This window comes from Mus caroli, chromosome 4 (assembly GCF_900094665.2).
Source record: "Mus caroli chromosome 4, CAROLI_EIJ_v1.1, whole genome shotgun sequence".
Taxonomy (NCBI): Eukaryota; Metazoa; Chordata; class Mammalia; order Rodentia; family Muridae; genus Mus; species Mus caroli.
This window is the reverse complement of record NC_034573.1, coordinates 108,995,363-109,007,637: the sequence shown is the minus strand read 5'-3', so window position 1 is coordinate 109,007,637 and position 12,275 is coordinate 108,995,363. Positions and strand designations below refer to the sequence as shown.

Below are 12,275 nucleotides of genomic sequence, written 5' to 3'. Positions count from 1 at the left end.
CCATCTTTCTTTCCCAGAGAAGCTAGTCTCCTGGCTTTCTCTCTTCTGATAGAACTTCTACGTAGCCCCACCTCTGAGACGCCAGACACTGCTGCTGCTCCTGGTGACATTATTCAGTGTGATGGACCCCTCAGCTTGCCTCCAGTGCTGTGCCATGTTACAGTCATCTGGACCAATGCCATCCCACAGAAATGAAGCAGGCTACCCACCCTGGTCCTCTGCAGGCAGGCCGTCTCCACCTGCTGTTCTCTTCCCTACTTTATCCTCCAATATCTCCCCTATAGCATTCAGCCAGGGTGCCTCTTGCCAGGGTGGGGCCCTGCTCAAGTCCCCTGTGTACACATGGCACCTTCTGCTTCTGCCATAGATGACGTTTAATCCATTTCATATCAGCCTCTGACTCAGATCTCTCATCTTCTTAGACTGGAGGCTTCTAGGATGTAGAAACTACCACTACATCAGTTCTCTGTTCCTAAGCCTCCTACAGTGCTCATTGCTAAAACAAACAAACAAACAAACAAACACCTTATTTAGTTGTATATGCTTTGTGTAAGAGTTTTGCTTACATGGGCACCACACGTGTGCCTGGCTCCCACAGAGGCCAGAAAGGAGCATCAGATCCCCTTGAACTGGAGGCATAGAGCGTTGTGAACACCACCATGTGGGTGCCGGGAACAAACCCCAGCTCCTCTGCTGTTCCAGCAAGGCCTCTTAACCAGCGAACCGCCTCCCCAGCCCCGACAGTGCTCGTTCTGGCTCTAGCTGCTGCAAAGCCCCATTCTTGTGTGTTCCCTGTACACGGAGGCTCTCTATAGCTCTGCAGACACGGCCCGTTTATCTTGCCACGCGTCTTCCAGAGGCAGGCAGTTTCTACTTCCCCTCCCACTCTTAATCTCCCCACTTCTGCCCACCACACACGCCTGCTCTTCCTGCCTTCACCAGATGTTCACAGAGTCCATCCATATGCCAGGCATCGCCTCAGAGGGCTTTTCCATCTAGCAAAATACCTCCTATTAATAAAGAGGCGTCCCTCTGTGTCCAGGACATGGGGGCAGTCTCTTTCACCTTCCCAGACCTTCCAGAGGTAGACAGGAACCTAAAAACATGATGGTAGAATGGGGGTGGGCCTTCCACCCTACACACCAAACAATGAACTGTCCGATCCCCCTGAAAACCCCATAGCAAGCACCACAGGTGTGCTAGTGCCCATCAGATGTGGGGTGTCCATCAAACATCTCCTAATGCTTTCAGTGGGAACTGGGTTTCTCCCCAGCCAGTCTCATCTGAACTAGATGTGCCCCGAGTAAGACAGATTTAACAAGGGAGAGCAAGGCTTTCAGGCGCTCACTGGTATCTCCTGCCATCGCTTTGAAGAGGGGATGGATGGCTCTTGGTTGTACTCCTTTGACCCTTAGATGATCAGACTGTCTGTCCCCAGCTTGTCTCTTCTTTCTGCCCTGGATTGAAGATGCTCACAGGCCACTCCAGTCCCTCCAAACTCTACTTTAGAAACAAGCCTCAACTTTCTGTTTAGAACGATTGTGGACCCTAAGGGTCAGACTCCACTCAAACATCCTTCCAAGCTGGGTGAAGGAGGCATTTCTCCGGAGAGACCTATATTGAGCAGGAGTTGAGAATTCGGGATCTAGAGTGACTGAATTAGAAAGAATTCAAGAAAAGAGGAATCTGTGCAGTTAAGGGAGGGGCAGGCGGCTAAGAAGAAAACTTTGTGACCTGGCCACAGACAGGTGCAGGACTCCGAGCGGGCATGCTCTCAGTCAAGAGCAGTGCTTATAGGAGGGCAAGTGTCGCAAGGTCTCATTCCCAACACACCTCACAGTGGTTGTCGGGAGGTTGCAGTTTTGCCTCCTGACTTCCCCGTTCATGCCTCCGTCCCCTGGTTCTCTACAGATGGAAGCCGAGCTGGAGCGTTTCCATAAACAGAACACGCAACTGGAGCTGAACATCACAGAACTGTTGCAGAAACTGCGAGCCACGGATCAGGAGATGCGCAAGGAGCAGCAGAAGGTGCGAGGATTTCAGAGTCTGGCAGTGCGCGGACTCAGGATCTGGCACCTGCCCGCAACGGGCAGCTGGCTCCTCGAGACAGAGCCAGCCATTGCTAAGAAACACTTCCCATTTTAACTCACACTCTTGCCCACAGGCCTGTCTGGTTCCAGGCTTGCACAAATGTATATGTTCAAATTCATCCGAGACTATAGAACAGCTTGGGGGAAGGGAGGGAGGAGAGGGCCAGAATGCTGGTTTTATAGGAAGGAGCATCCCTTAGCCTTGGCTCTGTTTGACCTGGAGAACATCATTTAAAAGGCCATCTGTGCTTAGTGGTTAAAGCTTCGGCCACCCCAAAATTGCTGATGTTAGGAGAACCTCAGAGACCATCCACCTCAGTCTTGTTTACTTCCTGTGAGTGTATGGATGGATGGATGTGTGTGCACGTATGCGTGTGTGTGTGTGTGTGTGTGTGTGTGTGCACGCGCGCGTGCGCACGCGCATGCACTCACAATGCCCACATGCAGAGGTCAGAGGAGGAAGTCAGGTATCTGCTCCATCACTCTCCATCTCCTCCCTTTGAGACAGAGTCTGTCACTCAGCCTGGAGCTGTCACTTTCCTCAGCTACACTGGCTGACCAGGGATCCCAGTGACCCTCCCATCTCCACTTCCCAGTGCTAGGGTTTTAGGTGTGTGTGGCCACACCCACCCAGCTTTTATCTGGATGCTGGACTCTAAACCCTGGTCCTCATTACGGTTGCACAACAAGCACTCTTCCACACTGAGCCGTCTCTCTGACTCCCTACATGTTTTGAGACAGTACCTCACTCTGTAGCCCAGGCTGGCCTGAAACTGACTGTGTAGCCCAGGCTTGCCTTGGACTCCCAACTCTGTCTTTGCCTCCCCATGTGCTGTGGTTACAGATGTGTGCTACCACACCTGGTCCATTCCATTTTGTGTGTGTGTGTGTGTTATAAATAAAAACAATACAGGCAGAGAAATGAGAGGGGAAGGAAACCCCACGGGGTACCTGTAGCTAGTTCTCCCTCTGAACCAGTGTAAGACACCCTGGTCCTCTGGCTCTGAGTTAGGATGCAGCTGTGCACTCTTTCCACAGGCCACTGAGATGTTTTTCTAACCAGACTGAACTTTTCCACTGTCCACATCAAACACTGGCAGCATATGCTGCCAAAGCTGCGGAGCCACACAGGAGAAGAGGGTGTGGCCCTGCTCTTTGCAAGCTGAAAGGGCTGATGAGTGATTTGAACTTTTGCATGAAATATGAAGAGATAGAAAAAATATATATGGAGAGAAATTTTATATGTCAGTGTGTATATAAACACACGCGCACACACACATGGAAAGTCAATAAAGGGGTAGAGAGAAGAGAAAAAGGAGACACCCTCTTGGGTAATGATAAGGGAAGGTAGCAGTCAGAAAGCATGGCTGAAGATGGAGAGCTGGTCCAGTCTACAACAATCTGGAGGGAGTTGTCATCCATCCACAGCAGTGCTTCTGACAGTCAGGGGAACCATCACTACTGAGGTCCTTAGGCATGGGGCAGCCCTGGGTAAGGATCTGTGAGAGGGAATGAGATATTTTTCTTGGCACTAAAGGAAAGTGTGGCCACATGAGTTTCCTTTCATCTTATAAGCCTGAGGCCCTTAAAGGAATCCGGAGCAATAGGGATGCCATGTGTGCAGTCTCAAGCCCTGTCAGCTGTTCAGGCAGGGTACCCGGCCCAGGCAGATGCACAAGCACTTCAGAGCGGCGACCTTTGGGGCTGGCTGCCCATCTAGGTTTCTGTGCCCAGGGTGGGCGCCAGCAGTCAGGTGTCCATCCCAGATGAGGAGGCACCAGACCCCTTCATTAGCCTCTGCCTGAAGCCCCTGCCCCTCGGAATAGACCATGCCGTGCTGTCCCAGGAGTAAACGTCTGATTGCAGGAACGGGATCTGGAAGCGCTGGTCCGACGCTTCAAGACAGACCTTCACAACTGCGTGGCATACATCCAGGAACCCCGGCTGCTGAAGGAGAAGATCCGTGGCCTCTTTGAGAAGTATGTGCAGCGGGCAGACATGGTGAGCTCTGAGTGCCCCGCCCTCGCCCTCCCACACTGCCCTGTGTTAGGCTTCACTTCTCCCCTCCTTGGCTGAGTGTCTCCCCATGTGATGCGCCAGGTGGAGATTGCAGGGTTGAACTCAGACCTGCAACAGGAGTACGCCCGCCAGCGGGAACACCTGGAGAGGAACCTTGCCACGCTCAAGAAGAAAGTGATCAAGGAGGGTGAGCTGCATCGCACCGACTATGTCCGCATCATGCAGGTAACGGATGCATCCCTTTGCCGCCTGAGACCACCCGTGCTCTAGACCCCCCAGACATCCAGGGACCCACAGCTTTCTCACGGCTCCTCCTCTCTGATCTCCAGGGGCTCATCCTGGCTGTCACCATGGCCTGGGGCTCACCGGGGAGCCCACCTAGGCATCATCATGCCCACTGGTAGCCCTATTCCTCTTGCCATCATCCCATCCCTATCCCTGAGAAGCTAGCGACCTGCCTCCGTTACCCACGATACATCCAGGTCTCAGTTCTCCTGACTCCTTAGCTCCCTTCTCTTGTTTCCAGCTCCCGTCTCCCCACCCAGCTTTGCTGCCTTTTATTCTTCCCTCCTCCTGGGACGTGTCTGGCCAGTCTCCACCTGCCTAGTCTTCCTTTCTGGTGCCTCAGGTCGTACCCTTATCTCTTGGTGCAGATTGAACCACACCCACGGTGTTGGCAAAGATAGTGCTTAATGAGCTCTACACCCAGCTCCCAGGATCCTCAGCAGACACTTCAGAGGGCCTGGCCCCATTCCTGCTGCCCCCACCCAGGCACTCCACTGAGACTGCCCATCGAGACACTTCTGCCAGATTCCCACTTGGGTGTCAGTATCATCTGAGGCAATTGATAAGAATTTATATCAAAAGAGAACATCAGAATCACATGCGGAGCACATACTTTTATGGTTACATTTCTTTAACATCCTAATTGAAATACTGGGATGGGAACAGGGTGCAGTTTGGAATGAACCCAGATACGATGCGATGCTGTAGAGTTACACACACATTTGAGCAGAGTACACAACAGCCCAGGCCATACCAAGGCACGACTGTGTCTCCCCATTTTAAAATCTGTACCCCTTCCTACTACCCATTTAAATCATTTCTGCTCTGGACCATAAAAGTATTCAGAGACCAGGAAAGAGAAGCAGATGTGACTGGTAGGTCCTTTGGTACCAGCAACCACACACGGCCTTGCTAAGAGCCAGGGCTACCTAAAACGAGGGCTTTGAGCACAGGAAGCTGGGCAGTGAAACGAGGGAAACAGCAGTATCTGTCACCTTGTCTCATTGACAAGTGGAAGACCTCGGCACATAGGCCTGAGGATCTCCGGGGCTGGTCCTTCTCTCCACACCAAGCAGAAGCCCAAAGCAAAAGTCAGTTCCAGGGGCTGGAGAGATGGCTCAGTGGTTAAGAGCACTGACTGCTCTTCCAGAGGTCCTGAGTTCAATTCCCAGCAACCACATGGTGGCCCACAACCATCTGTAATGAGGACATTTCTTTTTAAAGAACTGCTGCTCTGGGTACCAGGACTGTTTTCTTTGATCTTGAGGTGGAGCAAGGGAGCCAGGCCAGAGTCTGGGGAGGCTGCAGGGCCTCTGCAGGCCAAGCCTAACTAGGCACTGTATTCTCACCCAGGGTGTGGGGAGTGAGCAGACACAGTTTCCATGTAGACCAAGGCAGCAGCGCTTCACTGCTCTTTGGCCAGGAAACTCTGGGCCTCCAGAAACTGCTCTGTTTATCTGTAACCTGGGGTAAATGACACCGACTCCAGTGGCTGCTGCAACACTTGACCAAGACAAACAGCAGCCACCGGCCTAGTACAGAATTGGGGCTCAAAACTTCCATTTCTTTTCCTTTACCCCAGCAAAGAAATCAGTCAAGAATCACTGTGGGGGCGGGGGGGGGGGGAACGAGTCTAAAAGTCCACCATTCATGGGCCAGGGAGGCCTGTGGCCTGCGGTAGGAAAGAAGAGCACTACTGATTCCAGATGCACACACCCAGGTGCTGGCCCTGGGTGCCTTAGTACATGGTGGTTAGGAACTACCTGCGTGGCTACCAGGGCCCCAACACTTGGTCCCACACAGGCTAAAGAAAGCCAAGGCAGGCATGGTGGCTGAGCAACTCACTGGAAAATAACCGAGGAAAATGAATGAGGCCACCATCTCATTTGTATATCCAGATAGGAGCTCAGGGCCTCCCCACACCATTCCCTGGCATGCTTATACAAATATGGAAATCAGAGTTGCTGTGCAATACAAACACCTAGAACACGCACCTTATCCTTCCCTACACATTGTCTTCATGTTCTCTTACACAACAAGCTGGGCCTCAGCCACAGAGAATTCCAAGATCAATACAAAGTATTCCCACCCTCTGAGAGCTTCTGGAAAACATGGGCCATTATGTATATCCAGTGGCGTGAGCCCATCAGGGAAACAAGGCCCTTGAAGTCTCAGAGGGCCACTGGAGTCTGGCCCCAGGGTGGGTGGACAGTGGCTGAGGGCCAGCTGGGAGAAGGATCCTGCTTCTGGGCAGCGGCAAGAGCTTGAGGAAAAGCAGAGAATGGGGTGGGGTTGAGAGTGGGGAGTTCCTGAATCCACAGACCTCAGTGTTTTGCAGAGTGTCCGAGGCAGCAAGAGCCCGTTGGAACGGCTCTTAGCCTTGGGTCGTGTTGCCAAGAACTGTGGTTCATCCTGAACATAGATCAGAGTGCTTCTGGGACATGGTTGTCTTTGTCTCGCATAGATGGACCCCATTAGCAGAGAATTCGGTCTGGTGTGGAAAGAAACAGGTGAGACAGGAAAACCTGTCAGGTTAGAGGTTTAAAAAAAGAAGAAGAAGAAGTAGGTTGGAGAGAGGAATGTGGCAACGCCAAAGGCATTTCAGAGTAGAAATGACGAATTGAGATTCCAGGTCAGGCACAGGAGGATGGTGGGAAAAGAAGGGAGGATAACAGGCTGGCTTATCTGTGCAGGCAGATGATCCTACTAAAAGACACGAGGTTCCCAATATCACAGGCCAGATCTCCCACACTGAGTGAGGATCAACGTCCCCTTAAAGGCTTTGACTTAGAACAGCCAGTAGGGGGAGCTATGGGCATTCCCGTCCCTTCTCTGACATCACTATCAGAAAGTTCAGCCAAGACATACATCCCTTCTCTGTTCCAAAAGCCTAAGGCGGCCCTGGTTACCTTGTTTCAAAGTCTCCACATAAACACCTTAGTGTGTGCAGTCTGCTCTGGGATTCTCCAAACTTGGAACTGATGAGATCTTTCCTGCCACCCAGTAGCTGAGTAGGGTAGGGCTGGACGATGAGAAGGGTATGGCTCTCCCAGGATGCCAGCAGGAAGAGAAGGCTTAGCAAGCTTGTTGAACTCATTATTCTTTTAAACAAAGCCACATGCAGTTGACATCACTATGACCTTTGGGTTCCTCAGAACATAGACCACCCTAGAAAACATTTCTTTAGGGAACTCACTGTGTCTCTGTGGGGGTATCTTTGGCTATCCTTCTGTCTGAGCCACCGGAATAAGACTGACATAAAGAGGGAGCATAGAAGGCAATAGACATGTAGGGACAGGGCACCACTCTGGAGGCAGACGCAGCCACACTCAAACCCCCATTATTCACTTTCTCGATGTCCTCATAGCCACAGGAATCTGAGAATACCTTCCCCGTGAGGCTGCTGAGCCTCGAGGTTGCTGTTAATCTCAGCATAGTTTTTAACATCACAGCAGCAGTGCCTTTCGTGGGGTTTGCTCCCTCGGGGCTCCTGGCCGAGACAGTCCTCTCCACCTTCTGTCATCCCTGCCTCTCACCGCGTTAGGCTCATGCTTCTGATTCAAATGACATCAGATACTACCCCAGCCAAAAGAGACGTCCATCTTTAGCACAGTGACCAGTTCATAGCTCTCAGGAACCATGACGTTGGCTGTAAAGGGCCGACGAAGGAACAAACCAGCAGATGCAAGGTCCTGGGCTACATTTGATTTCTGGCCTCAGTCATACTCCATTAAGGTGGCGTCCTGTGGGACCAGAGAGATGGTTCAGTGGTTTAGAGCATTTGCTGTTCTTCCAAAGGACTTTGGTTCGATTCCCAGCACCCACACTCTGTAACTCTGTACAGTTCAGGACTATCTGTAACTCTAGTTCCAGACGATCCAATATCCTGTTCCGACTTCCTCAGGCACCAAGCATTCACACAATACACAGACATATACAGGCAAAACACCCGTATACATAAAATAAAATAATAAAGGCTGGGTGGGGGAAGATGGGGTCATACCCTGGGGACTCATCATGGAGGTGTCAAAAAGCTGGCAGTGGGGCCAGAGACAGGCACTCAGGCACTCATACCACAGGGTATCAGGAGCCTGAAACCCCAATCACAGGGCTGTGACTGGCAAGGGGATGGGGAGATCCTAGGGCTCTGTCTCCAGTCACTCCACTAATAGAATGGGGCTGCCAGACAGCAGAGACACATCACAGTGGGCAAGCTGGCTCAGACACGGAACCGATGGGGCTCATTGACACAGTAGCTCGGCGTGCCTAGGAGAGGAACCTGAGAGAGCTGGGAAGGGCACCCACGGCCTCTAGTCTCTGCCTCCATGTTCTTCCTTTATTGAATGAGGCAGAAGTAAAGCTAAACAAAGCCAACTAAGACACTGCAAAGCCCCAGGCCTGTGAGCATGCCCAGAAGTTCTTTGTGGCTCTCAAAAGACCCTCTCCTCAGCCTCCGTGCCTGCCACATTCTTCACCTGCTTATCCAGACCACAAATATTTACTGAGCATCCCTCACATGCAGAGCAATGCCCTAGGTCTTAGTGTCCAATAAAAAAAGAAAATGTATTGAAGCAATCCCATTACGATACAAAGCCAGCGCGGAAAAGACCCAGGGGAGACTGGCAGGGAATTTTACTAGACAGCATCTGGAAAGGATATGTGAGTGACCATTGCCAGGGCCTGGGTTGGCTTAAAAAGTAAAACATTAGATGGAGAAAACCCTTGAACTCAGAAAAACAGGCCTGGAGTCTGGCCTGGAGAATGAGGACTGGCAATGAGCACTGGGCCTGCTTCCAGTATGGAGGGGATCCTTACAAGGAGGAGTGTGGAAATGTAGCGCTCTGCTGAAACTCGAAAGGTCTGGGTCTGCGCTGAGACTGAGGGGCTCTGAGGGATCTCTGGGCTATCCTCAGCAGTCCCTGCTCTCCCAAGGGCCCCACAGGCGCTTCCTCACAGCAGAGGACTTGTTGTCCAGGCTCTGGCCTAACCCTCCCACCCAGCGGTGTTCCAGTGTGGTCCTAAACAGCGCTGTCCTACACAGACCGAGCCTGGAGACAGGCACTGCCACTTAGGAAAGCAGAGACTTGGGCTGGGGAGATGGCTCAGTAGATGAAGCACTGTTTATATGCGTGTGCAGACGTCAGTTCAAGTCCCCTGCACCCACATGCAAAGCTGCCGAGACTGTGTGTGCCTATAACCTCAGTGCTGTGGGTAGAAGAGGCGGGAGGATAGCTGGGGTTTGGTGCCCACTAGCCTAGCTCTAGGCCCAGTGAGAGACTGTGTCTCATCAGGACCCTGATGTCCTCCTCTGGCCTCCACACCCACATAGACATGCACACACATGTACAATACATGCACACGTACACACACACACACACACACACACACACACGTCCAGTCACTCCATACCTACAGGGCTAGGGACTCCTCCACGGTGGTATCAGAGGAGGACCCTTGTGCTAAGTGTAAAGTGGAAGGCAGAGATTTGGGGTGCAGGAAATTAGAAAAAAAGAAACTCACCCCATATCAGTCATGCTATACTTCGGTCTCCTTGTCCTCCTATTCCATGTTCTGGAACATTCTTTTCTCTCTTCTTTGCTAAGTAAGTCCTTTAAGCCTCAGCCCTGGGGTCAACTCCTAAGAGTCCATCTGACACAGACAAGATTGTCTTTCTGTGTGTCTTTGTCCTTCACATCAGCAAGCCAGAGCAACACAAACATGTTCCTACCCCAACTGCACTGTAAAGTCCTCAAGAGCAGGGACCAGATCTCACTTTCATTCTCTTTTTAAACGCTTCTCTCATATATTTCAACCTGACTGCAGTTTCCCCTCCCTTCCTCTCCTCCCAGTACCTCCCCCATCACCTCCCCTCTCCTCCAGATCTACTCCTCCATGTCCCTTCAGAAAAGAGCAGGCCTCCCAGGGATATCCACCAAACTCGGTCTAACAAGTTACTATAAGACTAGGCACAAACCCTCATATCAAGGCTGGGCAAGGCAACCCAGTCAGAGGAAAAGGGCCCCAAGAGCAGGCAAAGGAGTCAGAGTCAGCCCCACTCCCACTGTCTAGCTTTCTCTATACCCCAGGACCCAAGAGCAAGGTGGGGAAGAAAGGGTTTATTTGGCTTACATTCCATATCACTGTTCATCATCAATTAAGTCAGGACTGAAACCCAAACAGGGCAGGAACCTGGAGACAGGAGCTGATGCAGAGGCCATGGAGGGGGTGCTGCTTACTGGCTTGCCCCGCATGACTTGCTCAGCCTGCTTTCTTACAGACTCAAGACCACCTATCCAGGGATGGTACAACCCTAAAACCAGTTCTTTTTTTTTTTTTTAAGATTTATTTATTATTGTATCTAAGTACACTGTAGCTGTCTTCAGACACACCAGAAGAGGGCATCAGATCTTATTCCAGATGGTTGTGAGCCACAATGTAGTTGCTTGGATTTGAACTCAGGACCTCTGGAAGAGCAGTCGGTGCTCTTAACCTCTGAGGCGTCTCTCCAACCCCCTACAACCACTTCTTATGGAGGCCTTTTCTCAACTGAGGTTTCGTCCCTTCAGAAAACTCTAGCTTGTGTCAAGTTGACATAAAACTAGCCAGCATGGGTATCTAGTAAAGACTTATTAAATGGATGGATATCAGGCCATCATAAATAGGTAAATCTCCAGTGGATATAGCAGATATTAAATAGCTGCTTACTTGTCTGTGTTGCTCACTAAATAGCATGATACTGAGGGCAAGAGTTTGTTGTTGCATCTATGGACTTAGTAGACGCCCTTTAGTTTAACCAAACCAATGGGGGTTTGAGAACAGAGTAGCACAGTGCTAAAGAGTGTTGCTGAGGTCAACATCCTGGCTCTGCTACTTGCTAACCGTATGGCTCAGGCCACTTACATGACCTCTCTGGTGCCTCTGTTTCCTTTCCTGTAAAACTATGGTTATAGGGTCAGGGGGTCTAGTTCAGTGGTAGATCAATGCTTAGCATTCATAAGGCCCTGGGTTCAATTTCCAGAACCACCGCCAAATGATAGTAATAGCCTCTCTAGTAGAGTATATTCAAAGTCCTCAGGAAAGCGCTGTTATGGGTGTTTGAAAGAGCATAGATGGGTAGGGAAAGTACAAGTCTGCCTGAAATCAAGTTAGCTGGTGTCTTAAAGGCTTGGCATTGAACAGGACAGAGGCTCCTGCTGGGTGCACGATCCAGAGGGCTAACCTAGATCCAGGCCCCTGGGTTCTTAAGCCCAGGAAGGGTCACCTTGCACCCACAGAGCACCTGCTCATCACGCTTGCTGTCTTCCATTCTTTTTTAAAGGAAAATGTCTCTCTGATCAAAGAAATTAATGAGCTCCGCAGGGAGCTGAAGTTAACCCGCTCCCAAATCTATGACCTTGAATCGGCCCTGAAAGTATCCAAGAAGACGCGCTCACAAGAAGTTCCAGAGTCAGGTAATACCATGGGGAGTTGGGCACCGAGACCAAGGCCCAGTGACCATGAGCAGGTCTCCCTTTGGCTTCTTTCAATACAGAGTCACATCCGCCCATGGTGTTTGGGAGCCTCTCCAAGGCACAACACTGTGCCAGCTCTCCAGAGGATCTGAGGAACTTCCCATATCCACTCTCTCACTGTCGGGGCCCTAGGCTCCTGTCTGAAATCCTCAGTGTTAGCTGCAATTCAGAACTCAGAATCGTGCAGGTTTTAGAAAAGTGCACGCTGTATATTATATAACATCCCCAGGAGGTCTGGGGCAGTGTCCTGAAATCAAGCACATTAGTATTCTGCAGTGATTTGTGAATATTCAAACCAGGTTTCGTGAATTTAAAAACATGAAAATTTCTCTCTCTCTCTCTCTCTCTCTCTCTCTCTCTCTCTCTCTCT

General features: G+C 51.0%; 1 protein-coding gene across 1 annotated transcript in view; it reads left to right on the top strand.

Annotated features, from left to right (window-relative positions):
* Cfap57 (cilia and flagella associated protein 57) overlaps window positions 1-12,275 on the top strand; it is a 69,605-nt gene that overhangs the window by 48,760 nt on the left and 8,570 nt on the right. Inside the window, exons 19-22 of the mRNA XM_021160891.2 lie at window positions 1,912-2,028; window positions 3,957-4,091; window positions 4,191-4,334; window positions 11,713-11,845. Of these exons, the coding sequence (XP_021016550.1) occupies window positions 1,912-2,028; window positions 3,957-4,091; window positions 4,191-4,334; window positions 11,713-11,845 (529 nt within the window). The remainder of the gene's footprint in view (window positions 1-1,911; window positions 2,029-3,956; window positions 4,092-4,190; window positions 4,335-11,712; window positions 11,846-12,275) is intronic.